The following is a 26,992-nucleotide window of genomic DNA, read 5'->3' as shown; positions in this document are numbered from 1 at the left end:
AGCCCCTGACAACCAAACGAATGTGCCAATGTACCGCCTAACCAACCAAGGTACCAACCCAATGCCTGTACCTTACAAATGCTCACCTAAAACCCAAAGTTCATACACCTCAACACAGGAAAATTTGCTATTTAGACTAAACTTAGCAGAGAGGCATCTACTCAGTCCAATCCAAAATATCCGTATAAGCATCCGCGCGCGTAGCCAAGCCATTCACAATCAACTGCTTCGAGCCAGTGTTGAAGCAGTTATCCGTCACCGTCTTGCTGCACACCGGGAACTGCTTTTTGTCCGACATACGGCAGAAACTGCCCGCAGCGGTGTTCACAAAGTCAGGGCCGTACGAGGTAGCGCTTTTGCACAGGCCGTCGGCCGTGTGGTGCTTGCTGTTGCTGATGACGAGCCGGTTCGGCTGCGGGTTCGTCGTGTTGCTGCTTTGGCGCGGGTATTGCGTTCCTCGCCGGAATTTCGCTGATTCGGCGTACTTCGGGGCCCCGTAGGAGATCTCGGGCTCTGAGCGCGGGTTGGTGATGGGCCAGGTGCTGATCGCGGTTGGGTCGGGGTCCGTGGCGAAGTTGTAGTATTTGAACGCGGGCTGCTGGCTGCAGAAGAAGTTTATCTTGTCGGTTTGCTCCTTCGGGTCGGCGGGTAGGCTGTCCCCCTTCTTCACGTAGAACTCGGGCCAGTGCAGTTGGAACCCGCTTTGGGGCTGGTCGTTGTTGCTGTCGATCCACATGCAGTCGGGTGTTATGCCTGTGCTGCCGATGTATACGTGCGAGTAGTACCAGGAGGCGCCGCACTGGCGACCCCAGTCTCCTACCCAGGAGTACTTGTCTTGGCTGGGCAGGGTGATGGTAGCGTAGGCGATGCAGATGGCGTTCGAGTTGGCTGTGAAGAGGGTATAGGTGGGTTGCTGGGTGCTATCACCTTCGTGGCTAATAGTCACGTCGGCGAAGCCGCCGTCCTGGATCCCACCAGGGTCCTTCTTGAGACCGAGGAATTTCCCGGCTTCGTTGAAGAGGCGGACGTCTGGAAGACTACCACCAGCATTGTTGAGGCCACCAGGGGTATCTAGACCAGTCGTGATACGAACTACTGAGTCGACTGATTTGGCCTGGGGGAAGTTGTCGATTCCGAACTGGATGATTCCGAGGGCACCGGAGATCAGGCCAATTGCTTCGATGACTCCTGACATATTTGCTATCGTGTTAACGAATGGTGATGTTCAACTATTTCTGAACGAAAGAACGAGTTCTTTGAAAGAATGTAAATTGCCTAAGCAGTAAAGAGTGTAGATAGGAAAATATCTAGAAGCGTGAGGTAGATTGTTCTAGTCTCGATGTCGCTGAAGACTGAATATTCTCAACTTTGGACGGACATCGTGATGATATTTATATTTCGAAATCTATCTCTGAGTCTACCTACAGTCTACCTTGATGAACACCGTGAACGCCATGAACACCCTTTGCTGTCGCCAAGTCGCCGCAGCACGATCTACCATACTGCTGAATACCTAGGACCTAGGTAACCCTTCTGCCACCAAGTGATCATAGCACCGTATCGTATCATGTTTGCCAGTATAGATGATCGTCGTCCTATTACTTAGACTTCATTGAGATAAATTTGTCATGCCAAGTCGACTCTAGGTAGTCCGAGTGTCGATCGTGAGGCTTCATGAGCATTGGCCTTAATAACCAGGTTAGGGTATCTTGGAATAGGGTTCATGCGTCCTGAGGCTCTCTGGAGGCTCTACAAGGTGGACCGTTAGTGTGACGTCTGGCTAACCCCTTGTGGCTACCCCAGGACCCATAAGGCCGTGTTCTAGATGGGCAGTTGGACACGTGAGCTCGCGTAGAGTATTATATTATGATACACTATAATATATCATATCAGAGTGAGTTATAGCTTGTTAATGCATATAGGATTTATGAAAATCCGAAGCTGTCTAGGTTATGAAGATCTCATGAATGCCGAGTGAACGAAGGATTCTTGAGGGAGCAAGTGTGTCTATGCAATTCGGTATAAAACATCGTTTTTGGTTTAACCCTCATTTATGCAAGTGATGTTTTAACTTCATGTCCAACTTGGCGGATCCTTGGCAAGGCTCTCCTTCGAGAAGAAATCGACGTTTATTCTTTGTTTCAGCCTTAAAGCCATGTCCCTGGCCTGTCAACTTTAAAGGGTATGCCGTTTGGCTTCAGCTCCTAGTTACCCCTGTCACCCTGTTCCAGTCGGTATGTTCCGTAGAGTGGGCTCTTGGCATCTCTTCGCACGCACGATAATGAGTGCCGACCTGGTTATAGGCTACCATTTAAATCTAATTTTGGAAGGTGATCGGGTATAATACCAGGTACCAAATCTGCAAATAGCCCTGTTGAACTTTCGCGTGACAGGCATCTGCATGATCTTCATGATCGCCTTACTCGCAAGGGTCTGTGCCAAGTTCCAGCTCTACCCCTGGGCCCTGACTTACCAAACGTCAGTTTCCTATAAACCAAGACTTCGTATTAATTTAGCCTCTTGTCAAACATATATGCGGAGGGAGTAATCGTGGGGTTATACTAACCTATGTCATCTGCCGATTCCTATGCAGTGAGACGGAAACTTCGGATTCCCAACAGATATTTGAATTTCCAAAGAAATGAATCGATCACACAGCCCACCTACCAACCAGGCAGCCAAGGACACAATGATCTTGATGGTCAAAGCAGAAAAAATGTCCAAAATACCAGATCTCATCAACCTCTCCCCTCTACCTGTTCCTCTTCCCCCTTTTCGCTACCCATCCTATCTACCAACGCCCTCACCCTCACCCCTATCCTCAGTAACCCACCTCCGCACGTCCTCACTCCCACCCTTCGAGCTCCCACAACCACTATGCCCAAAACCTCCGCCCTCGCGGTGCTGGTCCTCGCCGCCAGCACACAAACCCTAGCGCAAGACCTCAAGCAGACGATCGTCGGGTGCGTCGAGCTGGAGTGTCCGCCCAGCAGCAAGGACACCGCAAACGACAACTGCACGATCGCAGACACGGGGTCGTTCCCGTACGTCGGGCTCACGCGGATATCCTCCAACTCGTCGTCCCCGCTTTCCAGCCTGTCCTGGGTCAAAGGCGTCAACATCACCTCCAGCTCCACATCCACCGTCCCGCGCACCTTTCACAGCTCATTCTTCCTAGGCGCGCCGCCGACACTGTCGGTGAACGCGTCGTCGTCGGCGACGGGTGCGTGCGCGGTGTTTCTGCGTGGAGCGGAGGCGTGGGATATGGCGTTTGGTGAAGAGGTGGTGAAAGAGACGGCGCAGGGGACTTGTGCGGATGCTATGGGTGTTTCGTGTGTGGATGCGTTGGTGGGGAGGGCGAAGGAGAGGATCGAGGGGTATTATGGTGGGAGCGGCGATGTGCCGGCGTCGAATGCGGATGCGTGCGAGAGGTTGCGGCGGGACTTGTTAAACAGCACGTTAGATGCGTGTATGGCGGTTTCTAGGGGGTCTTGGACGAATTTTACTGCTGTTGGTGAGTTGGTGTCCTGATTCTGGGGCGTTTTATGCTTGGAGGGGGGGGGGGGAGTTTTTGCTTTGGTTGGATTGAGTAAATGGCTGACTTTATGGTGCGATGTAGCTTTGACAGGAAATGATGGACCGGAACCTATTTCACAACGGGAGAACTCGTCGACGACTTGCTGGCCAATCACTCCCAAGAAAGACAGCCTCAGTCTTGTTGCCGAGTTCACTCAGGTGGTATGTATAACTCCCAATTGTAAGAGTTGTCTGGTCTAATCGATAGGTAAATAGGGGAGTGACCTGGTCGCAGACGCGGAAAAAGCATTCTGGGCTATCACGCCCATTCTCACGATATTTTTCCCAATAGGAAATGGAACTGCGACAGACACCATCGATGCCTCTTTGTCGTGTGTCAAGGCCATGGGGCCTGCAAGAGCATCTGTCGATACTATGAACAATGGTACCGACGACCAAGATAACGGAGTCATTTCTCTATTATCATCTAACCTTTCCGCAACAGTTATCTCGTGTACAGTGGTAGCTGTTTTTTTTCTTTGTAAATAACACATATATATGCCCCTGTAGATAGTTAGAATCATGAGTCACGAGGAATTGACACTGTTGAAGTAAATCATCCACTGTCGAGGTGGTCAGTCCGCTAGGCAGCAATCCACAGTTTGCGGAGTGAGGGTTAAATAACATAACAAAGTCATTGATTTCCATCGGCGGCATTAGATCAACAGCATTGCTAGCAATGGTCTAGTTGGTTATGTGCCTCAGACACCACATCTTACCCGCTACAAAGACCCCCCTGAAATTGGGGTCGGTCTAGGGTTCGATTCCCGACGATTGCAAAAAAAAAAAAAAAACAATGAGATCTAGAAAAAAATAGAAAGAAATTATACAATGCAGACAATCGCCTAATGCAATCCGAGGGGCCTGAAATGGAGTGGCAAAGAAATACCCAATAGCGGGGGCGCAGTAGTCAGGAGCCGATCAACAATACCTGAGCTGGGCCTTGAAGAGGGCATTTCTCTTTTTGGCCCCTTTCATGATGAATATATCCAAGTAAACAAGGCTTAAAAATCTCTTTCTGTATACAAAGAGGGTAAATATGTTCGTGAAGGCGTTCGTTGTACTCATTATGCATTGAAATTATCAGATTCTTAGGGTCCCAAGGACGTACCGGTACTATGTTCTCGCCTCATCAATCCAAGAGTGAGGATCCTGAAGATACTTGTGAGCTCTCAAGTCTCCAGACCTCGCATGTCCTTCAAAATTCTCAGCCCTCGAGCAGCGCGCACAAAGTCGCCCAATCTCCCCGCTGGCTTTCTCGTCCACCACTTCTTGATACGTCTGCGTCTTCAGGTATTTGCCGACCCACAACCCACCAGTATATCTACCCGCTTTTCGCGTGGGCAGCACATGGTTCGTTCCAATGCACTGCATAGTCGTTAATGAGATGACTTCTCAAATTTTCGCGAAAAATTAACGAATTGGGAATAGTGGCAGGAATACCTACCTTGTCACCATATGAAACACAGGTTTTTTCGCCAAGAAATAGAGAACCGTAGTTTCTCATCTTTTCTAAAGCCTCTCTTGGATTTTGGGTCAAGATCTGCACATGTTCGCTTGAATATACATCGGCAAGCGCGTATGCCTCGTCTAGGTTGTCCACCACGATAACCTCACCATAGTCTCGCCATGAAGTGCCGGCAAGTTCCGCCGTTGGCATATTCACCAAGATCTGCTCGGTGAATCTGATTGTCCGTCGGCCCACCTCCTCTGAAGTTGTTATCAGTATAGGCGGAGAGTCTGGTCCATGCTCGGCCTGGGACAGCAAGTCGGTTGCGATGGTGAAGGGGTCTGCATGTTCGTCGGCTACTATAAGAACTTCTGTCGGACCAGCGAGCAGGTCGATCCCAATTTCACCGAATAGTTGGCGCTTAGCTTCGGCGACGAAGGGGTTCCCCGGGCCAGCTATGAAATCAACTTTCTTAATCGATTCTGTCCCTATCGCCATGGCGGCAATGGCTTGGGTTCCCCCAAGCAGGAAAATCTCATCGGCACCAGCGAAATGTGCTGCTGCAACGGTGGCATTAGGTACCTGTCCAGCAATAGGTGGTGTACAAGCAATAACATGCTTGACACCAGCAACCTTTGCCGTCAATATCGTCATGTGAGCAGATGCAAGTAGGGGGTAACGACCTCCCGGTATGTAAGCGCCTGTTGTCGAGATGGGATTGTTTCTCTGTCCGAGGAATACACCTGGCTGGATCTCAATTTCGAAGTCTTTGATACTCGCTCGCTGTGCCTCGGCAAACGTCCGTACATTCTTCTGTGCCTCCTTTATGTCCGCTATTGTCTGTGCTGGGACTTTCGATATACATTCCTGTATCTGGCCCTCGGTCAACTTGAAGGACGATGGTGACCATTTATCGAATTTCTCCGAATATGTCCTTAAGGCTTTGTCGCCGTTGGCCCTGATATCATCGATAACACCCTTTACAATATCCGCCACTTTTTGATTAGTAGCCGTGCTTGCCACTAGGCCAGCCGTCTTTATATGTCGAGCTACCATGCTGTTTTTGAGTTGATGCGAAACTCCCGTTGTTATGTTAAGGGCGAAGTTAAAAGTTTTTGACGTCTTCTATTTCAAACCAGCGCAACATGGAATCCGATAGGTTTAGTATCACGAACTACAAGATGACATTGCCTCACATGTCTTTATATCCGCATAAGGATTTGTCGATGCGGAGAGAAGAGGGGCGGGGATGAAGCAACCGGTTAACCGACGAATCGGGCACGGAGGGTGCCTCTTGCTTCTTACGTTGTATTCGGTACGGCAGATTATTTCTATTATCCAGTCGCTCGGTTCCGCAGAGAATAGTCTATTCATAATAGATATATGAGTCCTATTTTCAATTAGCTCGAATATTTTCATCCTCAGTATCGTCTCGTTCTTAACAGAACACCACCGTCACACTATTGAAGCAGGATTGATCCGTATAATATTCCCAAGTCGCCTTTACTATGCCAGTGGTTGCGGAGTCCGTTATTGATATTGGGATAATATAATTCATGATCACATTTGTCGTATATAAATGTATCTCCGAGATGATCTGGGATCTGGGTATGGTCTAGATACGTCCTAAGTGAATTATCGTAGGAGGCGTATAGGTAATTTGCGTCCACGGACAAAATGAGAAAGGAGGCTGACGACTGCTCCCTCTTCAACTAACAACCATACAATCTCATCACGTCCTGGGTATGCTGCGACCCGCATGGAGGAGGCTGACTAAAGCCGCCAGACTACGTCAGAGGCGCTAGACATCTCGGATTTGGCGTTTGAGATTGATCCAAAACTCCGAAGCATCAGATGACTAAGTAGACTCTGCGGAAGGGTTGAATTACTAATGTTAACGATTCCGACTGTTTGTCGCGGATAATGTAATCAAGGTCTGGGACATAGATCCTAGGTAGTCTGTAGTTTATCAAAGACCGGAATAGGCTCAATTGGAAGCGCGTTTGTTGATGCTACTGCGTATTATTGATGGTTAAAGGAGTACTTATAGTAACTACCTATTAAGCAGAAGAATGAAATTTAGATGATACAAATACAACAATCAATATAGGGAATGAAATGAGATAAAGATTTATGGTAATGAAGTTTGACTTAGAGTTCTAAGTTGTCAGACGACAGCAATTATGAATTTAAAAATAAAAATACGGTTACATAATCACAAAACTTACTAGCCACTGAGGCTTGTGAGTTGTGCGCCTGACCGCTGAGCTAAGATTTGATTAGCCGCTAAGACGCTTTGGAGCTAGTGAAAAATTCGGAACCTTGCATGTGCCGGTTTTCTAATCGCATATCACCAATCCTCCGAGCTCTTTCAACCTCTTCACCTTAAACATTTGCCATCGTCCCACCACGGGATACCTGATCTCCCTAACCCCCCTCACGCCTACTCAACCCGGGCATCATGTTGCCCTCATCGATGCGGCGGGTTGTCTCTGCCGCACCCCAGTCATCACTTTTATCCAACTTCGCCCCTGCGAGCACGAGAATACCAGCCGCCTTCAACCTGTGCTGTAATCCAAGGGGTCAACAGCGAAGGCGGTATTCCTCCTCCAAACCATCCAGCCCCAATGACTCGCCGAAGGACCCCAAGGATATTTCTAATAACCAAGTAACGGCTACACCATCTCAGTCCTCCAAGAAAACCAGGGAAAAGCAAAAGCGCAAGACCAATGACTGGCCCGATAATAAGCCAAAACTCCCTAGCGTCCCTAGCACGCAACATCTACCACAGGAAGGTTCGTATACACTAAGAACAAAGTTGCTTGTTGGAGGATATATATTCTTACTGACTTTTCGAGCAGCTCTGGCCTTGTCGACCTTTTTCTCCCTACACCGACCGATGTCCACAACCAACAGCCTTCCCAAAGCGATTACTCAAGATGCATTCGCGCAAATATTTGCCCCCTTACCGAAGAACGGCAAATATAACGATGTTATGTCCACAATCTCCAGGACTGTGGATGATCTCGAACAGCCCATGCAGAACCTGAGTCTAGAGACTCAACAAGGTGCTGAGACTGTCAACGATGCTAACGGCGAGCCGATGCACAAAATCGATCTTAAGCATCCCGACGGTACCGAATCGAGCGTCTATGTCCAGCTCAACGCCATGTCCGGCCAGTTTTTACCTTTCCGACCCCCTCCGTTACCCGAAGTTGAGAAGGTGGAGCCCGAGGTCGATGCTAAACTTGCGAAGATGATGGAGTGTCTCCCGCAAACCCGAGTTTACAAGGCTATGTTTACTCTAGAGGAGTCGACGGATGAGAACGGCCAGCTTCGGATCGTGGCGCACAGCCCCGAGTTAGTCGAGGAGGCACCGCCACCGCGTACGTTTCTCGAGCGTATGGCTATGCGCCAGATCCGATGGCGCGAGGAGGCACGTGGCGAAAGCCCTGAGATGCTCGCCATTAGCGTACGGAGACAACGGAAGCTGAGGATGAAGAAGAAGAAGTATAAGAAGCTGATGAAGCGAACGCGAAACGCCCGACGGAAGCTGGATCGGGTCTAAGGCAAGTGCTGGCTCCCCTGTACATAAGAGCGTATTTCTCTCATCGCCTACATCGCCGCACGATCCAGCATGGTGCATTATGTGGGTTACCGTCATAATACGGTGTATGGGTTAGGTCGGATCGTTTCGAGTCGTTTCTTTACGGATTTCTTACTCTCACACTACCTAGATCAGAGCATACCTATTCGGTTTTCTCAAAGCATTTCTGTAGGCGTGCTACGGTGATACGCAATACAATCTCAATATCAAATCTTTACGATTATTTGCTTGGTTGGTACATATCTTGACACGTATGACTGCGATAACGTGACGTACAGAGTTACTGGGTTACCGGATTTTCAACCATCAGTTCAATCAGCGAAAAGGCAACTTCGGCTGCAGCAAGAACTGTTGTCTCTCCTTTCGTATCGTAAACCGGAGCCACCTCGACTACATCACCGCCAATTATGTTCAGACCGTTCAGACCATCGAGGATTGTGAGAAGCTCTCTCGACGACCAACCGCCTGGTTCGGGTGTTCCCGTCGCTTGTCAACGTCAGCAAGTCTTGGCCTTGTGATCCTGATCCTAGCATGGCTATATTAGGCTTAAAGCTTACCGGGGGCAAACGCCGGGTCGAGAACATCGATATCCACGCTGATGTAAACTTTTGAATCGCCAACTCGCTTTTTGATTTCGGAGATTATTCCTGCAGTGCCGAGTTTGTCTATATCACGGGCTTTTATTGTCTCGAAACCGCAGCGCACGTCGTTTCTCATGTCGCCCTTCTTGCGTTTAAGCGGTGCTCGGATTCCGGCGTGGATCGAGTTTGAGCGAATGAGGCCCTAAAAATTCTATCAGCGCTGATGGGACGATTTATTTCAATGTTGACTATGACTTACCTCCTCATGTGCGATATGAAGGAAAGTTCCATGGTTTAAGCCCCTTAAGATAGGTTCGTTAGCTATATGATCGACACTCATAACCGCGACAAGATGTCTACGACCTACGCATAATCCGAAATCCCACCCCCTATCAGCGCAGGATCCCAAGTATCTTATAAGTTGTCAGCTTGAATTCTTCTGAGAACGTGATAGCACTTACCGATATGACTATCAAAGTGAATTACGGAGACTGCCCCCCAATGGTTGTATGTTGATCTCAGCGCCGACAGAGTCGTAGTATGGTCGCCTCCCAGCGTTAATATTCTTGGGTGAGACGAGTACGTCTCATTAGAAGCTGTCCTCCCCGAGACAACCTGAAAAAATTATCAGCTTCTTGTTATCGACTCGTGCAGCCAATAATGGCGTTGAGGTCTCACGGTGTGGGCTTTGTCTAACTGTGCTAGAGCAACATTGTTATCTAGCCAAGTTAGCGGAACGTCGCCACAATCCACGACTTTTGCCCATGATTTGAGAGGATTTCGCCCTGAATTTTCATTAGATATAAGTTCTTATGTAATTTCCACCACGGATGGAAACTTACCAGTATATACGCTCCAAGAAAAGCCTGCCGATCTCCTCTGACTTCCAATTCTGATCCCCTTTGGACCGTAACGTGCTCCCGGTCTAGCTGTAACCCCCTATTCGGCATGAGCCACTTATCCCGTGCAGGACGTACCCACATAGCGCACATATACTAACAGTATCAAAAGGCGCGCCTAGAATCGCGATGTCATATGGATTTCCCTCGGTTTCGTTATCTGATAGACAATTGAGATAGGGTAGATTCGCATATGTCGCCAACCCCCTGAATTGGCTTCCCGTCACAATGTCGACGTCACCGTCTACCTCGAGAGAGGAAGATTTAAGACCCGGCCATTTTTCAGGAAACTTGAAGGCCTCTCTGCATATCGTATTCTGCACTCCTGAGGGGACCAATTTCTGATTAGTCAGAAATAGAGGCGTTTGAGGGGGTTCAAGTGCGTCGACGATGGTTGCACCAAGTACGAACAACGAGTTCCGGAGATGCATGATGTTTAACCAATGCTAACATGAGATTTGAGACTCGAACGAAGAAACAAGTATCAGGGTCCTACCTGTCCTCTTATATACCTCCCTAGATCCAAATACGTGAGACCACCCGTAGGTGGCACAATAACCCGAGTTTTAGCCAGTTATATTGACCCGATCCCGATTAGCTAATGAGGGCGCGCGGTGGGCGGTTGGATAAATACCTAAATGGCAAATCGAATAAGGGGGAAAGTGCAGCAAGGCATAGAATTACATAAGGCTAAATCTTACTTAATCAGATAACTCCGCCGAGATCACCTTCTCACCCGTACACCTTCATCTTCAGAAATCAGCGTTATACTTATTCCTTTTTCATCTTGAAGCTCCCCTTTCAAAATTCTTTTATATCCATCCAGTTTAGCATATGCTAGTTCTTAACCCCTGTATATAAGTATTCCCTGATGATTATATATACCTTCCTTCAATCAACCGCTTAGACAGGCTGCACACTCACATTAAGACTTACCCGTGATCCCCGTCTCACCCATCCACCATGTCCCAAACACACATCCAAATCTTCCCCTCCCCCAAATACGACCGAATCCCCTCTCCCTCCGAGGCCTCGGCCTCGGCCTCACCCGCCTCCTCCGTCAGCACCCTCAACTTCTCCGTCCCCTCAGCTGGCGAACTAGAGCGCACCGTACGCTCGACTCTCAGCTAGTGGCGGGGAGAATACATCTACAGCGGGGTCTGTCTAGCCGCCGCCAGCCTTCTCGTGCTCCTCATGTACATCTTCGACGGCCAGCCCGAGCCGCGCTGGAACTCGAATCTGCAGTACAGCACCGTGATAATCGCCATCATGACCTGTTTCAGACTGGCTCTAAAGGCGGTCCTCGAATCTTGTATTAGCCAGGGCGCTTGGATCTGGGTTTCTGGGTTCCGGAAGGGGAGTGTGGAGGCGAAGATCGAGGACTTCAAGATGTTTGATGAGGCGGCGACGGGGCTGTGGGGGAGTTTGGTTTTGATTTGGAGGATGCGCGGGAGGTGAGTTATGGGATTTAGGTCGGGGATCTGCGTGGTGCTAATGTAAGGCGAGTGTAGGCATCTTGCGTGCGTTGGAGCTGCTATCATGATCCTTGCTCAAGGCTTCGAGACGTTTTCGTCGGGAATGGTTGGGTTCGATGAGTCGCCGACTCAAGTTTCTATCCCATCGCCTCCCAGAGCGGAAACTTACCTTGGAGTTCTTCCAGACGGAAAGGGTGGCGGTTTGTGATATGTCTCATAAGGGGTTACCGTATCACTTACTAACGGAGTCAGATATATCCCTAGGTCTCTCAACCAAAGCTGCAATTTATGATGGCATTATAGCCGAGACCATACCCCCAGTGGCGGTATCATGTCCAACGCTAGACTGCACGTGGCCCCCTTTTCCTACGTTAGCAGTATGCGGGAAATGTAGCGAATCCCATTTTCAGACTGCGTGCAATTCGCAGAATGGATGTGCATACACAATGCCCTCAGGCACCTCAGTATCCCACCAAGATGGTCTAGATTCCGGGTTCAGATTTAAAGTTGCTCCAACTAATGGGTCAACGAACACTTTTGCTTCGGATTCGCAACCCTACATTTCTATATTCGATATGATATCCGTGCCGCAGAAATTTTCGGAAACCATAGTTCAAGCTCACGAATGTGCCCTATGGTTCTGTCTCCAGAGCTTTAACGTCACAGTAGCAAACGGCGTTCAAACCAGCATTATGATATCGAACTGGTCCACGACGCACTTCTCCATGGAATCCAATATCCAATCCGACGAAGTCATCTTCACAGATACCCCGCCCAACCTCTACGTGCATAATCAATCCCGCTACTCCATCCCCGCGGACTCCATCCAAGCCCTAAGATCTTTCATAAACCCCCTAATAACAGGCAACGCATCCGGCCCGGCCGACGCAATCCAATACTCCTCCGACTGGATCGAAGCCATATGGAACGCAACCCCGCACCTCGACTTCTGGATCGCTCGACTAGCTCTCAGCATCACAAACGAAATCCGACGAACCGGCACCCTCAACACACCCACTATCTCAGAAAACACCAACAAGACGCTCGCGTACACCGGCACCGCATCCACCACAACCTCGCACGTCCGCGTAAACTGGTACTGGGTGATCTACCCCCTAACCCTAATGATCCTCGCCTTCTGCTACCTAGCACAAACAGTCTGGCGCACGGCGCGCGACCAAGTGTGCGCCTGGAAGGGTGACTCCCTGCCCATGCTGTTCTGCCACGTCGAGCCGGGCGTGTACGCCCAGGTGCAGGACGGGATGGATGTGCCGGAGGGGCTGGTCGGTCGGGTAGGGAAGATCGAGGTTGAGCTCGTGCGCCGGGACGATGGGCTTTGGGTTTTCAGGGAGCCTATTAATCACTAATAACTATTATTATTAATATGATTAAGTTAAGAGGGGGAGGGGGTGAGGGGGTTCGCTTCGTCGTATACCTACTTAGCCTGGTCTCTTCACCTAGATTACCGTCATTAGTAAATAAAACAGATGCCTGGTTGGTATCACGAAGTTTTTTTTGTAGCAGGCAAGATACCTATGTAGTGCGTGTGAATTCGTACATTGCTCCTAAACCGGTAGCATCGAAAGCGTTACCTATTGAACAACCCTTAAACTCCGTCTCATTTCCCACCTGGATGTAGAAGAGATGTAGATCATGACCCTGCGATTTCCCCGAATATTGAACATTCCTACCAATTTTATCCTAAACTCCGTTCTCCACCCATGCGATCCGGAAATGTCATGTCAACCTCCCGCCCGGATAAGCCAATGATATGTAGGTATGTATATTCAGTATCAGACGCCGCAGCTAACGGCATCATCCCTCAACGCATCGAGTAGGAGCCGCGCTGTCTCTTTATCTCCACCGTCGCCTTCTTGGTTATGTCCTTGTCCCTGCGTTGCCGTGGCAGCTTCCTTCATCTCTTCGTCGCTCCACGCCCTCTCGATCCAATCGTCTTCTCCTAGTCCCTGGTCCGCATCGGCGTTTAGCCCGTACGCGGCGAGGACTTCGCTGGCTAGGTGGTCGATATTTAGGGGATTGGCGAAGATGTTGGACATGTCTATGTCATTAGAGTTAAACGTATGGTTGGTGTTGTTAAAATGGGAATGAGAATGAGGTTCGGAGGTATTATTTGCATTGCCATCGAGGGAGTTAGGGGAGTTTGAATCTTCGTCCGAGGAGAGCGAGTGCACCGTTCCTGGCGTTATGTTTACGGTTGGATTTGGTGCGAAATAATTCGGTCCTTGATTCTGCGTTGCTACAGGGACTGTGGCGGAAGTCTGTTTCCCGTTTGTGACCAGGGCTCGGATCGAGCTGAAGTCAGCTGCAAACAGCCCCCGCAGGCTTGCGGGGAAGTCCGATTCTTCCGCCAGCCGACCTTTGCTAAAACACAAGTCCATCGTCATAGCAAGGCGTAAATAGTAGCCTGGTTGAGAAGCTAATATATCGGTCCAATCTGATATCGAAGGCTGTTTGCTGTCGTTGTAAAGACTTGAGAACCCTGAACCCGCGGTCGAAGGCGTATCTAATTGAGCTATGTTGATTATGTGTCGGATAGTTTCGCTAATATAATCAACGCCGTCGTATTGAGGTTGATAAGTTTTCATAGCTTCGATCAAAATGTTAAGACGGTGTTGCTTCGCCGCCATATTTGGGTCCGAGCTTGGTGAGCTGCTCTTAGTTTTATTCAATGATGATAGTTTAACATCGATGATATGTAAAACTAGAGGCAATGCCGTGCATGCGACGCTAAGTCAAGTTAGCCATACCTCAACAGCGATCAAAATCCAATGTCAAAACTCACGCGCTGATCGGCAGAAAACGGGCAAGCCGCAGTTGAATGAGTTCTTTGAGGCATTCCGTCACACTGCATGCCGCGTCTTGGAGCTCGTGCCGATTTTCGTAGATTTTCGAAAATTCCCGAAGATTGCTACTCAAATTCGGCGAAGTACAAGCCACAGCCAACTGTAGGACCTCATGGTGGCAAAGAGCCGCTCGCGCAGAACTGTGGTGATGTCAGTAACTAACTTCTCACTGGGTCAGTATTCAGAATGAATCTTACTGGTAATGCATGTACATCAAATTGGTGTACAAAATCACGGAATCATGTTGGTACTGCTTGCCATTCGTGGTCGTCATCCTCGGTATGCTTCCACCCCCAAACATCGGGAATCGGAGCGTGGCGCCCTTGTACCACCGTCTCAGCGCTGCCTTGCATTCGCTCAATGAGGTCACTCCCTCTGAGCCTAGTTGTCTATCCCAACCTGGTACGTCGTCAAGTGGAAATACTAGAGTTATGAGATCGGTCAGGACTGAACAGAGCTCTCCAATCTGAACAAATATCTCAATGAGACACCTCTTCGTTTCGGCGTTGTACACTTTGGATCGTTCGACCTCGTCTGCCAAGTCCGCGTATCCGAGACCGGTGTTAGAGTCAAGATCGAAATGGGCTCTCGATATTTGGAGGCTCCGCCGCACCCCCAAAGCTAAAATGCGATCGCGGACAAGACAGCACCACCACAACCTCTTCAATACGTTCTGCTTTTTATGTTGTATCGGATCAGATATCGCGGAATAAGTTGGCTTGACCGCGTAAAGGTGGGCGTCGGAACTCTTTGCGTTTTGTATCGCGATTCCAAGCCATGTGCTGTTGAGCTTCTTGGCAGCGAGAGACCAATTCGTGGCCCAAAATGAGAGAAGGAGGGCGGTTTGCGCAAGGCCAACCAAAGATATTTCGGTGTCAAAGTCGAACAGAAGCTAACCCGACATAAGCAACGCGTGACAGTTAGGATTATGGGGATGTATATCTTACCTTTGTGCGTCTGTAAAAAGTAGCTCTTGCAGCGCGGATACTAGGAAACCCCAATGCTTTTATACTACTTTTTGAAACGAACTGACAGGCTTGATTAGCTTCAATCATCGCGGTAGTATCGCGTGACTTACATTGCAAGATGAGAACAGAAGAGCTTGAAAAAAGACGAGAGATATTTTGTCGGTCGGTTCCGCAAAGGATTGGTTGCAATACATTTCCCAGAAGTCCCCTTCGTTAATTACAGGCATAATAGGGTGAATATGCAAGAAGTATTGTTGTACGAACTCGTCCAGAATGGCTCTCGTCGGAACTCGAAGGCAACCTTGTGACTCAAGATAATTGACATCTTGAGGCATGATGTTATGAAGATTACTGATGTTGATAAATGGATAGTATGAATACGTGACATCGGCGTTGACTGCGATACGTTGGTCTCCAACCCAAAGAGGAATCTCCGGGGTCATGAAGGAATTGAAGGTATTCAAGGGTAAAGTTGAAGTTTCTAGCAGCGGTTAGACAAACTCAGTTTGTCGTTATTAGAGTGTTTACCTTGAATTGAGGGCATGGGACTCGGAATCCTATTTGTACATTGCTCGTTCAATCCATCCGGCACGCCTTGCTGCGATACTCCAGGGCCAGTCCATTTTTCGGTTTCGACATCTGGACTTATCCGATGCTCAGGGTGACTTATTGGGTTAGATATGTCTTGCAGCGGAGTACTATTTTCCCCGTCGGCTCCTAGCGAAGGTAACTGTCCATTGATTCGCGAATTCACGACGTCTTCTGATGTTCGACCATGAGCACAATCTTCTGTCGAATAGGGAGGACACGAAGTTTGTCCATTGTCGTTTTCACCGCGCTGACCTCTTCTACTAAATGGCATGAGTGGTGTTACGTAATATGAGAGACGGGAAACTCACAACCTGGACGCTCGCCCAGTCACAACGCAAGTTTCGTTGTCGAGATAACAATTCATGCATGGCCTACCGCGCTGAGAGACATCGCATCTCACTTTACGGCTGCGACATGACAAGCAGGCCTTAGGAGCTCTCTTGCGCATCTTGCCGGTTGACTTCGGCTTGGGCTCGACTGCGTCAGCACTCGCGGGAGCCATGGTGACAGGTATGAAATCCATAGTTGCCATCAACAAATTTCCAGACAAGATAAGGAAACGAGGTGGAAGAAAAAGGGAGAAAGGCCCGCCCCCAGGAATTGAATTGGAGAAGTTCGTGGGGTTGTGGGGTATACTCCATTGTCCTTAAGCAGAAAGATGTCTAGGGCGTCCAAGGCGTCCAGGAACCTAGGTGCTCTTGGCAATCTCCGTCTCCGTTGTGGGTTGCTAGAGAACACCCCCGGTCTGTGTGGCCAATGTGGCCAATGTGTAAACCAAGCACATCAAGTAAGGAGGAGTTTTCATGAATTAGTAGCATTAGCATTAGTAGAACGATGCAGTAATGCAGGGACTAGCGCAGAATGCGGCATCGGAGTCGATACCATAGGTATGGATCTTAGCCCTGGAGAGTACTGTAGATTGACTTGACAGATCCATGCTATTTCCTTAACGGAGGAGTCGGAAGCGAAAAGACCAATGGTAGCGTTTATCGGCCGGCCATTCATCAAGTCCCATGATAGAATATGAAGTGGGTGACCATTATGCTGACGACAAAGGAGTCTCCAATTCGTCAAATCAAGAGAAAATCCGAGGCTCCGAAACTGATTATGGCTGCCAGTGACAGTCTCTGCCTAGCTTCTTAGTAGCAAGCATTCATGGGAAGTAGTTTATTGTCTCATACCTGCTAGAGCTCCAGGGCTTATACCTGGAGGTTGGACGTGAGGGACTAAGCAGATACATGTACGCTGTGGGTAGGGGTGGGTAGCAATTTGCCGCGGCAAAAAGTCTAGAAGCCGGCAAAAGACTCGGTAATAAATCCTCCGTCGCCAAATTATTCCCATACCCAGGGCTATTATTCAGGATATTTAATAGTCCACCTCTTCATCCTAATAATATCCATATTCGCTGGGCTAATTATAGGAAAAATTGAACTTGGCTTTTATCTTATAAGGGAGAATAGGATTGGTTTATTGGTTAATTGGATGTGTCTAGATGGAGAAGTATGTAAAGTCGCTCACCAACATGTTGCAAAAGTTGGGGAAGTGAAGCGTTGAACCGGAACCGATCGCCTCGATGACATTTCCCCACACTAAAGTACTTGGGTACTTAAACTGAATGTGTACTTAGTAATCAACACTCTGCTTATGTAAGTAATTTACACACGGGTGACGCAATGTCATGTGGATGCTAGCTGTGTAACACAGGAGATAGTTTTACCTGCACATGTGGGCACTTTTCCCGACCTCATTTCAACCTCATCCATATTAAATTTGTATCTAAGTTGAATGATCTACCCATTTATGATTTTATGTAAATGAATACATCTGGATATTGACATCTTCTATCAAATCCCCATAGCCATTTTGGTTGCCCGAGTCTAGTCTATCAATTTCATCGACGCCATTTCTAATCCTGATGTTGTCCATCCTCCTGCGCCGATGATAAATGTTTAGTCTCCTCCGGCATCCTAACGAAATACAACAAAGACCCGGCGATAGCAACTATGACCGATACCCCGTAATATGGTAAGCCGATCCAGCCGCCTCCAAGTTTCATCCCAAGCGCGAAGAGCGTGGCAAGGAGAGGCTGAGCGTACACGCTACCGACGACCTCCACCATACCCACAAGACTGAAGAGTCGAGAGCGATGTTCCGGGTCGATGTACAAGGTGAGCAGACTTCTTGTCAGACTATTAAAACTACCCGCCAGGGCCATAAGTAGGAGACCCATGATGAAGCAGGCGAGGTTCGGAGATAGACCGAGTATCAGTATTCCAACTACCAGTACTCCAAACGAGCACCGTGCAAGAGACAGGTCGCGGTAGTGCTCGTCGGGAGCTCGGATTATCGCAGGCGTCGTATCTCGCATGATATACCGCGTAATCCATGGCAGGAAAAGTAGTGCTTGGATTACTTGAGCGATACCGTATGTAGACTGGACGTATCCTGTCTTCGATAGCTCGATGTCGTAACGCTTTGAGATGAATTGGGCCATAAAGCCTAAGGTTGAGTATAGAACCGGGGCCGATCCTAGGGACGTCAAAAGTAAAAGGATAAGCGACGTCGATTTAAGTATTGACAACGACTCCTTGAATCGTGCGATGACATGGGCCACTCGCGACTTAGGACCTGTAACTTCTGTTTCTGGCTCCTGGGTATCCTCCTCTCGATCTTTCTGGTGCTTCAACGTCTCCGGGACAAAGAGGAAAGCGGCAGCGGCTGCCACTATAACAAAAATTGCAGACCAAATCGGTGGCCAGGGGCCCATATTTTCCATCATGAAAGATGAAACACCTGGTGAAATGAGGTTCCCCGCCAAACTCGAGACATGGAGACGCATGAATGCGACGGCTCTGCAAACGAATTAATCATCATTATCATCAAACATAAAAGCCTAACCAACCTCTCTTCCTCAGTTGTTGAGTCGGCAATCATACTAAGTATAATTCCGACGAGGACCGCGGAACCGCCGCCAACGGTGTAGCCCAGGGATCCGAGCCAGATCAGCTCGACTGGTAATGCGGTATGGAAATTTAACACCGTGATAATCCAGGAAATGTTCAGAATCATCCCGAACAAAGCTATCACGAATACGGGTTTCCGCCCAATTCTATTACTATCAGCTCATTCGTCCAACGTGGTAAGCTCCTCGAAGATGACACATACCTGTCAGCCACGAGGCCCCAGGGGAATGCGGAGAGGAATCCGACAACGGCATCAAAACTACTCGTAAGAGCCATTATGAATGCTACTTTACTCTGTATCGAATCGTCTTTGCATCGTTCCTCGTTGATCAAGTTATTGGCATCCTCCTTAACGCCGTAGTATTGCCTGCAGATTATATCTTCCACGACTGCCGTAACAGGGATGCCGATAAATCCGGCAGATGACGAGGCAAGGAATGCGATTACGCAGAGGAAGTTCACGATAGTCCAACCATTGTGGACTTTGGGGACGTGGACACTTGCGATTGAGGCCACTGATAACGTTGGGCGATGCGATGGTCGTCGAGGACGCTCGTCTCTTAACAGGGGTGATGACTCCGTGAACTCGTCCGAGCCACGATGATGCTGAACGACACCACTCATCGTTGCCTCAGCTTAGGTACGTCTTCTATCTGCGAGATCTTTAATATCATATTATTCTCCTCGAGATGCAGAAGGAAAAAATATCTATTTAGTAAAGAGTAAGATGAGATAATAATCGCAAACCCATGGAAATGCCCAATGTCTTAAACGAAGGAGCTTGTGGGTACTCCGATCACTAAAAAAGGGAATACACCGAATTCCGTCATGTTGTGTTTGTGGGGCAATGTTGCTCATTGGTAGCAAATCAGAAGACACAGATTCGGGCCTTCATTTCCAAATTTAGATATGCCCTGACATGGGTGAATGACTAGGGAGTTCGTGCTGTGTAGCGCGTAGATAACTTCGCGATATGGTCAACGACATGCTAAAAATTACCAAAAAAAAAAATTTAAAAACTTCGAGGCTAGATGTAGTATCAAGTTCATCACTTAGATTAGAAACTCCCTCAAAATTAGCGTCACAAATTCAATCCAGCGGTTGCTCCATCGTAGATCATGAAGGGAGGCAGTCCCCTAACCTAGCAGCCTAGGTCGTACCTAACACCTATGTCGCACATCTTTATCACAAAGGGGTAGTACGAACAGCTGTCGTCGTTCAAACTAACTAATGTAAAGTGCTACCTTGACACATACTGAATCTACCTGCGTAGGTAGGTGTTTACAAGCCACAAAATGAATGGGTAGGTAATCACGGTGGAGATGCTGTCAATTGCCAACACAAGAGACAGTTGACTGTTTGGTGATGGCTTCCAAGACCATCTCAGAGAAAGAACCTCCACGACATGATGTTCCATTCTCTTTCTTCAAAGTTAAGCAGATTTATGACCATGGAATCCAGACTATCCTATCTGTATTTACGTATATAGGGGAATGTGTAGGGCAGGAGTTGGCGGGTATGGAGTGGTAGTAAATAACGACGGCAAGTGGTTGGGTTGTCCTCAATAATAAAGCAATCGCCATGGCTTCCACTTGGCCTCCATGACGCGAGTTGTAATGTGAAGGAAGTTGCAAAGCTTTAGAACAAGAAATCAACAATTCATTTCCCCATAACATTCGAATTCTCTCAACATGACATCTTCCAAATCCCTCTTCTCAATATGACACCAAAACAATCTTCAACTTCTCCTAGCTGACACGAACCTCTACGACCTCAGTTTTTGATGGCTACACAGGCTGATTGATATCAAGACCTATTGAGGAAGCCATTTTGTTTTCATCATTGGTCAGAACGTGATCAGCCTCTGTTGGAGTCACCCAAACTAAGAGGTGAGCGTTGCGATGAGGAGAAAATACAGCGACATCTGAGCCTTTCGGCAATGATTAAAACCCGTTACGATCTGAGCATCTCATAAAATGCGTCGGCCAAATGGCTGACGCTCGAAGTATTTATAGTCGCAGGTCGAGTCGAAAATTATTCGTCGGGGATCGATTACCTAGGTAACCAACTATCTTTTCGAGTCGAACCCTAACTCCGCCATTCCTTTACTCCTCCATTTAGTCACAACTTTCTCCCTCCACGTAAACGCCCCACGGTCTCCACGAAAACCTTCAGCTAGCCCCTGGAAATAAACTCGTGTTACTTTCGCTAAGTGCCATTAACTTACACACGAATATCTGATCACCTACCATGGCGTCTAAGCTCCGATAGACACAATACTTAAAACCTTCTAGGTAAGTAAGTATCTACTAGTTCTACTTACCTACTTGTTGGTTTGAGCTTATATGCGCCAAGACTACCAATACGCATGCTCTCCCTAATCCTAATCACGAATCAAAACGCCTCGTATCTGCCGAGGTCCCTATTAGGCTTGTCGATACTGGGGAATAAGACGGGCAGGTTGGAAAATAAGCAACATATTAGAGAAAAGAGCGTGATGATGGAACTTGATGGAAGGCCTGGAAGCGATGCTCGAGTATATCCTAGTAGTCCTAGAGAGCACACCGAAAAGATTACGATGTGAAATCCTTGAAGGAACGGATCACTTTGCGATCGTGGTGAAGCCCGGTGAATGTACGTGTAGGACTCTATCCAATCAAAGCCCTCCTATGTCGAATATGATATGTCTGTTGACCTACCTCGGTAGGTAGTAGCCTAGCTGCCTAGCTGCCTAGCCTCGCGATTAGATCCCCCATCCACAGAACGATCTATGCGGGAGCAAGCCGCGTTCTAGAACAGCATACGATCGTCATTACTCAACCGTTTACATAACAGACGTACGATTTGTGGGGAGAATGAGGAGACTGTTGAAAAAGGGGGTTGTAGAATCTGCACGCGACCAACTGTACCCAGCTATGAAATCCCATACTCCCCTCCCATCCCCCCATCATCGCCTATAAAAACAGTAACAGTACCATGGATTCTATCATGTAGTATTCTACAGCATATTCTTACGTCAGCACTAGATGACTAGGTAGTACAGGCGGGAAGGGCCGTGCATGATATCAGATCGCCTTAACCAGAGTTGTGTGTGGCCAATACCCAAGATAGGGCTTCCAACGGACCCCCTTGTCGGAGGTTCATCGCTGGATAACTGATCGATTTCGACTCGTGGCACCAGCCCTGACCGCCCTAACCCCAGCTTATTAGTGGAGATATCTCCTGGCATCGTGGCTCAAGAAGGTTAAGATCGATCCCTGGTGACATTGTGGAGCGAGAGAAATTCATTTCAACAAACACGGCCGGTCGGCTCGGAACGTCCAACCTTGGCCCAAAAGTCGGCAACCCGTTTTCCAAATCTTGCCTTCGACCAGGGGTGGGCCATCGCCCATTGCTACCTACCCACGCACCTGCTGCTTAAATGTAGCTGCATATCTACACGAAGACGCACACCGGCCCGAGAATCTGCTCGTCGGTCTGGTTGGTTACCTGCAACATCTTCACCGGTGGAGTAGGTACATACCTACCTTGACTTACCTTAGGTACGCCGCTATCTTGACTCCGCGTCCCTAGACTATAATAGAGAAACGGTAGGTAGATATAGGAAGTACCTTAATACCCGAATACGACGGCCCCCAAAGGTATGTACTGTACCCCCAATCAACCGTTTCCATGAAAACCACCCTATACCATGTAGGTACTAGGCACTAGGTAGGTAATCATATCCAAGATCTGCTACTCGTCAGAACTAATCTTAGTACGACGCGACGGGGACTATCAGAGCATCCCGAGATCTCGGGATGTGTGACCAGAAAAAGCAAAGCCGTTGAGCCTACGTGTGGTAGGTTCAAAACCCAACGCCACCACGCTAAGAGGCTGGGGAGAGGGGGGGGAAGAGGGGGGGGATCCAAAATCTCAGATCAGGACCTCGAGGAGCTGGTCAAATAAGCATCAGTAACCCTCCAAATTCTTTTTTTTTCCTTTCTTGCGATGTGGCAGGAAAGTCAACTGACTGACCCCATCGGGAAGCCATGTCGCAACGATCGATACGCCCATCACATATCACATTTGCAAGCATCTTAGACACACCCTTGTCTTATTAGAAGGAGGGAGGAATACTCACCTTTCTGATGCTCTGGACCGTATCTCCTGTATCTCCCGTATCTCCACCGGATCATATCGCTTCGTAAACGAGTTAATGCTGTCCATACTACCGAGAAGTTTCCGAGTTACATCATTTTAGTCCCAATGTTTCTTTTTGCTTTTTCCATATGTACCTCGTGAGTCGTGTCATCGATTTGGAGGGCTCCCCACTTATGGCTTGGCAAGATTTTTGGCGTGAGTTGGCTGGGGGGTGAGGTATGTATATATTAACGGGTTTTGTCGTCTGTAGTCCAGCAGGGAGATTTTGATCAGATTTCACTTTTGAAAAGATGGGAATGATATAAGGCTCCCCGGATACACCCTTGTTGGGGCCGCGTCGACAAGTCACCGCTTAGCATATGCAATATCTGCAGCAGGTGCTGTGTGTGTAGACGTATCAGCATCCAATAAGATCATCAAACCCGGTTCTAATATGCGTAGTGCAGTACACAGGTGTTGTGCAGTGACTACCTGACGTAGACATGAACTGGTCCTAACCCCGAACGCCCCCCTTTCAACAACTCCGCGCCGCCTGCGAATGGATGGTAGTGACCCAGAAACCCAGGTAGTTAGATAGGGGACGTATGTCAGATGATGCGATGGCGCTGCGACCATCCAAAAACAGTTCATTACAGGACTTTCCAGGCGGCCAGGGATTTCCCTACACACTTACTTGACCGGGATCGTGCTTCTGACATCCTGGTCGCTGTAGCCTTGGGATTCACACATCAGAGAATCTGGCGTCCATATCTACCGTATCTCGATATTACGATACACGATTTGCAAGGGTGGAAGCTGCAGCTGTGGCCTAATAGCCCTGCAGGCATGTCTTATGTCTCAGCCAAGCTGAGCCTGTGAATTCAGTACTTCCCTGGTTTTGTACCGACCTTGACCAACCATAAGTGGAATTCTGTGTGCGGCCTCTCCCGCCCAGAGAAGAACACATGGGGGCCATGAGCCGCTAATTGCTTTCAGAGTCACTTGTCTGCTTATTTCCGGTAACGGGTGAGGTTTATGGGGTATAAGTATACCTGCTTTTCGTGTTCGGACGCCGTTAACGGATGCCTTTCATACCATATCATCTTAGGCAAACATATCTTCTCTCTTATCTGGTACTTCTAGCGAGAAGTGCATAACCATATTAGCGGCGCTCTGCTTTTTAAATCCCTTATCAAAAATGGCTATACAAAATGAAAAAGAGAGGCCCAAGGCGGTGTATAATAAGGCTAGGACTGAGCAGTATCGTCGACGGCAATGGCTGCAGGTTATATCCAACCAGATCCCTAGAGTCACCCAAGATATAAAACAAGAACCCTTTGTAGTGGAACCGGTGCGGCCGTCTTTGGATCACGAGAGCTACGTTCAGTTGTTCGCGTGTCAATTATCGAAGAAAATCGCGGAACAATATCTCGACGTTATATCCGTACCCCTACCCCTGCCGAAGAATGGGACGCGTTTTGAGCTTCTGCCCCAAAACATCATTGATCGAATCTGCAGCTACGTCCCCTACGAAAACCTCCTCTGGCTATATCAACAATCCCGAGCACTCCATAGAATCATCGACCCCCACCTCGCACCCTACGAGACGAAAGCCTCGTTCACACTACGGGCCGAGCGAGACTTTCCCCAGCATTACAACGCGAAACCGCCGAACCTAGGCTGCTACACGTGTTCCCGGGTCCTAACAGCCGCGATATTCGCCACTAACCAGCCTTTGCAGGCTCTTCTACGGCTCACGTCGTCGGATGAAGAAATGGTAGTGAATTTGCGTCGGTTCTGCATCTACTGCGGTATCCATTCTGGATGCCACAAGCCAGGTGACGAACTCAGCACGCGAACTGGCGGACGGTTTTGGATATGCGACTGCTTGTACATCCTGGATGACGCGACTCCCGGCTGTAAGGGTTGTAAAGCTAGGTGTCCTCTTGTACCGCGTGGAAGAGTGAAATTAGCGGCATCGTTCAGATCGAGAGAGGGTTCATAAATCTTAGGGCTGTCTTGGTGTATTGATAGGGGTAAATTCTATCATCGAGGGTTGGCTAAAGATCTTGAGCCATATAAGGAGGCAGGTATATATGGTTAATAGTGTGCAAGTTTGTGTTTTATTTTGGTTTTGACGGCCTCGACGGTATAGCTAGGTGTTGGGTGGAGGAAAAGCGAAGGTAGGCCATTTGATTCATAGCTATACCTGGTACCGGGCGGCAACAAGCGTGTTCTGCTATATTGGGAGTGAATTCGGTTGTTTGGCTGGATTATTGGAGGTCTGTCCTATTTAGTATCGCTATCTCACAATGGAAATATTTTCAACAAAAATCACGGGAACTTGATTAAATGGCCTCCCCCCCAAATGCGTATCTACCTAGTACCTAGTAGGTACCTAATACACTCAGTGATTTAGTTGGTGGGCTGAAAGACTAAGTAATTCGTGATTCACCTGTCTGACATTGTGGTGGGCAACCCAGGAACCGAGTGCCGGTACCCCCACGCAAAAGTGTCGAAAACTTGCTTAAGTGGTCTTATTTAGCATAAACTCCACGCAGATGGCAGTTTCAGACCCAATAGTCTTCGATCGCCATGTAGAAGAAAAACTCTTGCAGAGCCACAAAGCCAATGAGCAGTTTACGTCTTAACTTTCCAGATAGTACCCAAGTCGCTGACGTATCTCCTGCTTTGTCTATAGCCCCAACTTGATTCTCCTTATGCTGCACATGTGACAAGGCGCTTGTGATTCTCGGTACGATCGAACTCTATTATGTCATAGTCGTGAAAAAAATCTAGGATGTTCCCTATTGCTGTCATCTATCACCTACGGAGCCCCTGTTATAGGCCACGACGATGGCGCAGGCGGCGATGTCTCTGGATATGCCATCTTAGACTTCCTTGAGTATGATGACGACAGGGTTGGCACTGTGCTTACAATGATCTGCCCAGATGATCCGAGAGGTAGAATTAGGCTTCATGGGATTTAACATACCATTCCCGTACAATATCGTAGCCATTGGAAATCTGATGTCTTTTGGTATAGGTAGTGCATGAAAATGCAGGAAATCGGTGCATTTTAATCCACGTCATTGTGTGGATATCTCTCTTGCCGGCTCCGAGGCAGAGACCGAGTGTGGCGGTGTAGTGTGGAATTATTTCGGACCCCCGGCCACGGATTTAAGGGCGGCGTCTGTGTCATGCCTACCTGGTGCGCTTTGGTTCGCGAAGCCGAACTATCGGCAGGAAAACCCGTGGAAGGCCGAGGCGCCCCTCGATAGCTATGAAATGATATGCGCCGATAGTGACGTACACCTCATCGCTCCTATTCTATAGAGAATTTTTATTATAATTTGGGTAGCATTCTTAGCCGTGTGGGATTTGTTCCGAAAAATGACGGGGCACCACCTCGTCGCCGAAGGTGAGGATGGCAGACAACCTGACCGACTGCTGCTTGCTTTCTCGGTGAGCTTTCACAGAGCATAAAGGATCGCATGGCGAAACACGTAGCAACCCTCATATCCCCGGCGGTGAAGTCCGTGATGTTGCGTTGCGTTGTATTGCGTTCAATCTATTTTCTTCTGTACTAGCCATCAACCCCTTTTAGGAATCGAGATTGAAGTCTAGATTCCCGGAAGAGGAAACACTCGGTTATGCGGGGGACTTTACCGACGTATTGCGGCTATAACACTTTAAGAAGGACGAATTCGCGGACCTGGTGTAGATGTGTAAGCGGACGGCACAATGTGCATTCCCTTATGCAGTAGACCAGGTCTACGCGGCAAAGGCAAACAGGGGACGGAGAATCCGCAAGCAAGTCTGCGGCGTAAAATAGCCGCGAATGACAACATATGGAAAGGAAACAAAGGGTCCTCAGCAACATCCGATAGGTTTCA

General features: G+C 48.5%; 9 protein-coding genes across 9 annotated transcripts; 4 read left to right on the top strand and 5 right to left on the bottom strand.

Annotated features, from left to right (window-relative positions):
* Window positions 1-157: 157 nt before the first annotated feature.
* GGS22DRAFT_191406 (uncharacterized protein) lies at window positions 158-1,195 on the bottom strand (the record flags this gene model as incomplete). Its single annotated transcript, XM_047965119.1, has 1 exon — window positions 158-1,195. The coding sequence occupies one exon, from the start codon at window positions 1,193-1,195 to the stop codon at window positions 158-160; it is 1,038 nt and encodes a 345-aa protein (XP_047816070.1).
* Window positions 1,196-2,859: 1,664 nt separating this feature from the next.
* Window positions 2,860-4,189, top strand: GGS22DRAFT_195974 (uncharacterized protein; the record flags this gene model as incomplete). Its single annotated transcript, XM_047965750.1, has 4 exons — window positions 2,860-3,514; window positions 3,620-3,738; window positions 3,793-4,028; window positions 4,129-4,189. Exons 1-4 carry the CDS (start codon window positions 2,878-2,880, stop codon window positions 4,187-4,189), a joined length of 1,053 nt encoding a protein of 350 aa, XP_047816069.1. The 5' UTR covers window positions 2,860-2,877.
* A 503-nt stretch (window positions 4,190-4,692) lies between these two features.
* Window positions 4,693-6,082, bottom strand: GGS22DRAFT_191404 (histidinol dehydrogenase; the record flags this gene model as incomplete). The annotated part of the gene is made up of 2 exons (XM_047965118.1): window positions 4,693-4,944; window positions 5,024-6,082. The coding sequence occupies 2 exons, from the start codon at window positions 6,080-6,082 to the stop codon at window positions 4,693-4,695; spliced, it is 1,311 nt and encodes a 436-aa protein (XP_047816068.1).
* A 1,316-nt stretch (window positions 6,083-7,398) lies between these two features.
* Window positions 7,399-8,851, top strand: GGS22DRAFT_170520 (uncharacterized protein). The gene is made up of 2 exons (XM_047962450.1): window positions 7,399-7,821; window positions 7,888-8,851. The coding sequence occupies exons 1-2, from the start codon at window positions 7,488-7,490 to the stop codon at window positions 8,592-8,594; spliced, it is 1,041 nt and encodes a 346-aa protein (XP_047816067.1). The 5' UTR covers window positions 7,399-7,487; the 3' UTR covers window positions 8,595-8,851.
* Window positions 8,852-10,626, bottom strand: GGS22DRAFT_170516 (arginase). The gene is made up of 8 exons (XM_047962449.1): window positions 10,215-10,626; window positions 10,057-10,153; window positions 9,893-9,999; window positions 9,676-9,829; window positions 9,582-9,627; window positions 9,474-9,516; window positions 9,191-9,416; window positions 8,852-9,119 (listed from the first exon to the last, which is right to left on the bottom strand). Exons 1-8 carry the CDS (start codon window positions 10,542-10,544, stop codon window positions 8,914-8,916), a joined length of 1,209 nt encoding a protein of 402 aa, XP_047816066.1. The 5' UTR covers window positions 10,545-10,626; the 3' UTR covers window positions 8,852-8,913.
* A 450-nt stretch (window positions 10,627-11,076) lies between these two features.
* GGS22DRAFT_191401 (uncharacterized protein) lies at window positions 11,077-12,955 on the top strand (the record flags this gene model as incomplete). The annotated part of the gene is made up of 4 exons (XM_047965117.1): window positions 11,077-11,172; window positions 11,245-11,567; window positions 11,625-11,788; window positions 11,841-12,955. The coding sequence occupies 4 exons, from the start codon at window positions 11,077-11,079 to the stop codon at window positions 12,953-12,955; spliced, it is 1,698 nt and encodes a 565-aa protein (XP_047816065.1).
* A 382-nt stretch (window positions 12,956-13,337) lies between these two features.
* Window positions 13,338-16,677, bottom strand: GGS22DRAFT_49430 (uncharacterized protein). The gene is made up of 7 exons (XM_047967242.1): window positions 16,320-16,677; window positions 15,949-16,271; window positions 15,531-15,901; window positions 15,400-15,480; window positions 14,650-15,344; window positions 14,392-14,592; window positions 13,338-14,336 (listed from the first exon to the last, which is right to left on the bottom strand). Exons 1-7 carry the CDS (start codon window positions 16,541-16,543, stop codon window positions 13,382-13,384), a joined length of 2,850 nt encoding a protein of 949 aa, XP_047816064.1. The 5' UTR covers window positions 16,544-16,677; the 3' UTR covers window positions 13,338-13,381.
* A 1,240-nt stretch (window positions 16,678-17,917) lies between these two features.
* Window positions 17,918-19,598, bottom strand: GGS22DRAFT_191399 (MFS general substrate transporter; the record flags this gene model as incomplete). The annotated part of the gene is made up of 3 exons (XM_047965116.1): window positions 17,918-18,863; window positions 18,914-19,120; window positions 19,177-19,598. The coding sequence occupies 3 exons, from the start codon at window positions 19,596-19,598 to the stop codon at window positions 17,918-17,920; spliced, it is 1,575 nt and encodes a 524-aa protein (XP_047816063.1).
* Window positions 19,599-24,191: 4,593 nt separating this feature from the next.
* GGS22DRAFT_170502 (uncharacterized protein) lies at window positions 24,192-25,430 on the top strand. Its single transcript, XM_047962448.1, has one exon. It carries the CDS (start codon window positions 24,295-24,297, stop codon window positions 25,099-25,101), a length of 807 nt encoding a protein of 268 aa, XP_047816062.1. The 5' UTR covers window positions 24,192-24,294; the 3' UTR covers window positions 25,102-25,430.
* Window positions 25,431-26,992: the final 1,562 nt, after the last annotated feature.

This window comes from Annulohypoxylon maeteangense, assembly GCF_022496945.1.
Source record: "Annulohypoxylon maeteangense strain CBS 123835 unplaced genomic scaffold GGS22scaffold_16, whole genome shotgun sequence".
In the NCBI taxonomy this organism is placed as follows: domain Eukaryota; kingdom Fungi; phylum Ascomycota; class Sordariomycetes; order Xylariales; family Hypoxylaceae; genus Annulohypoxylon; species Annulohypoxylon maeteangense.
This window is presented reverse-complemented; position numbering and strand designations above follow the sequence as displayed.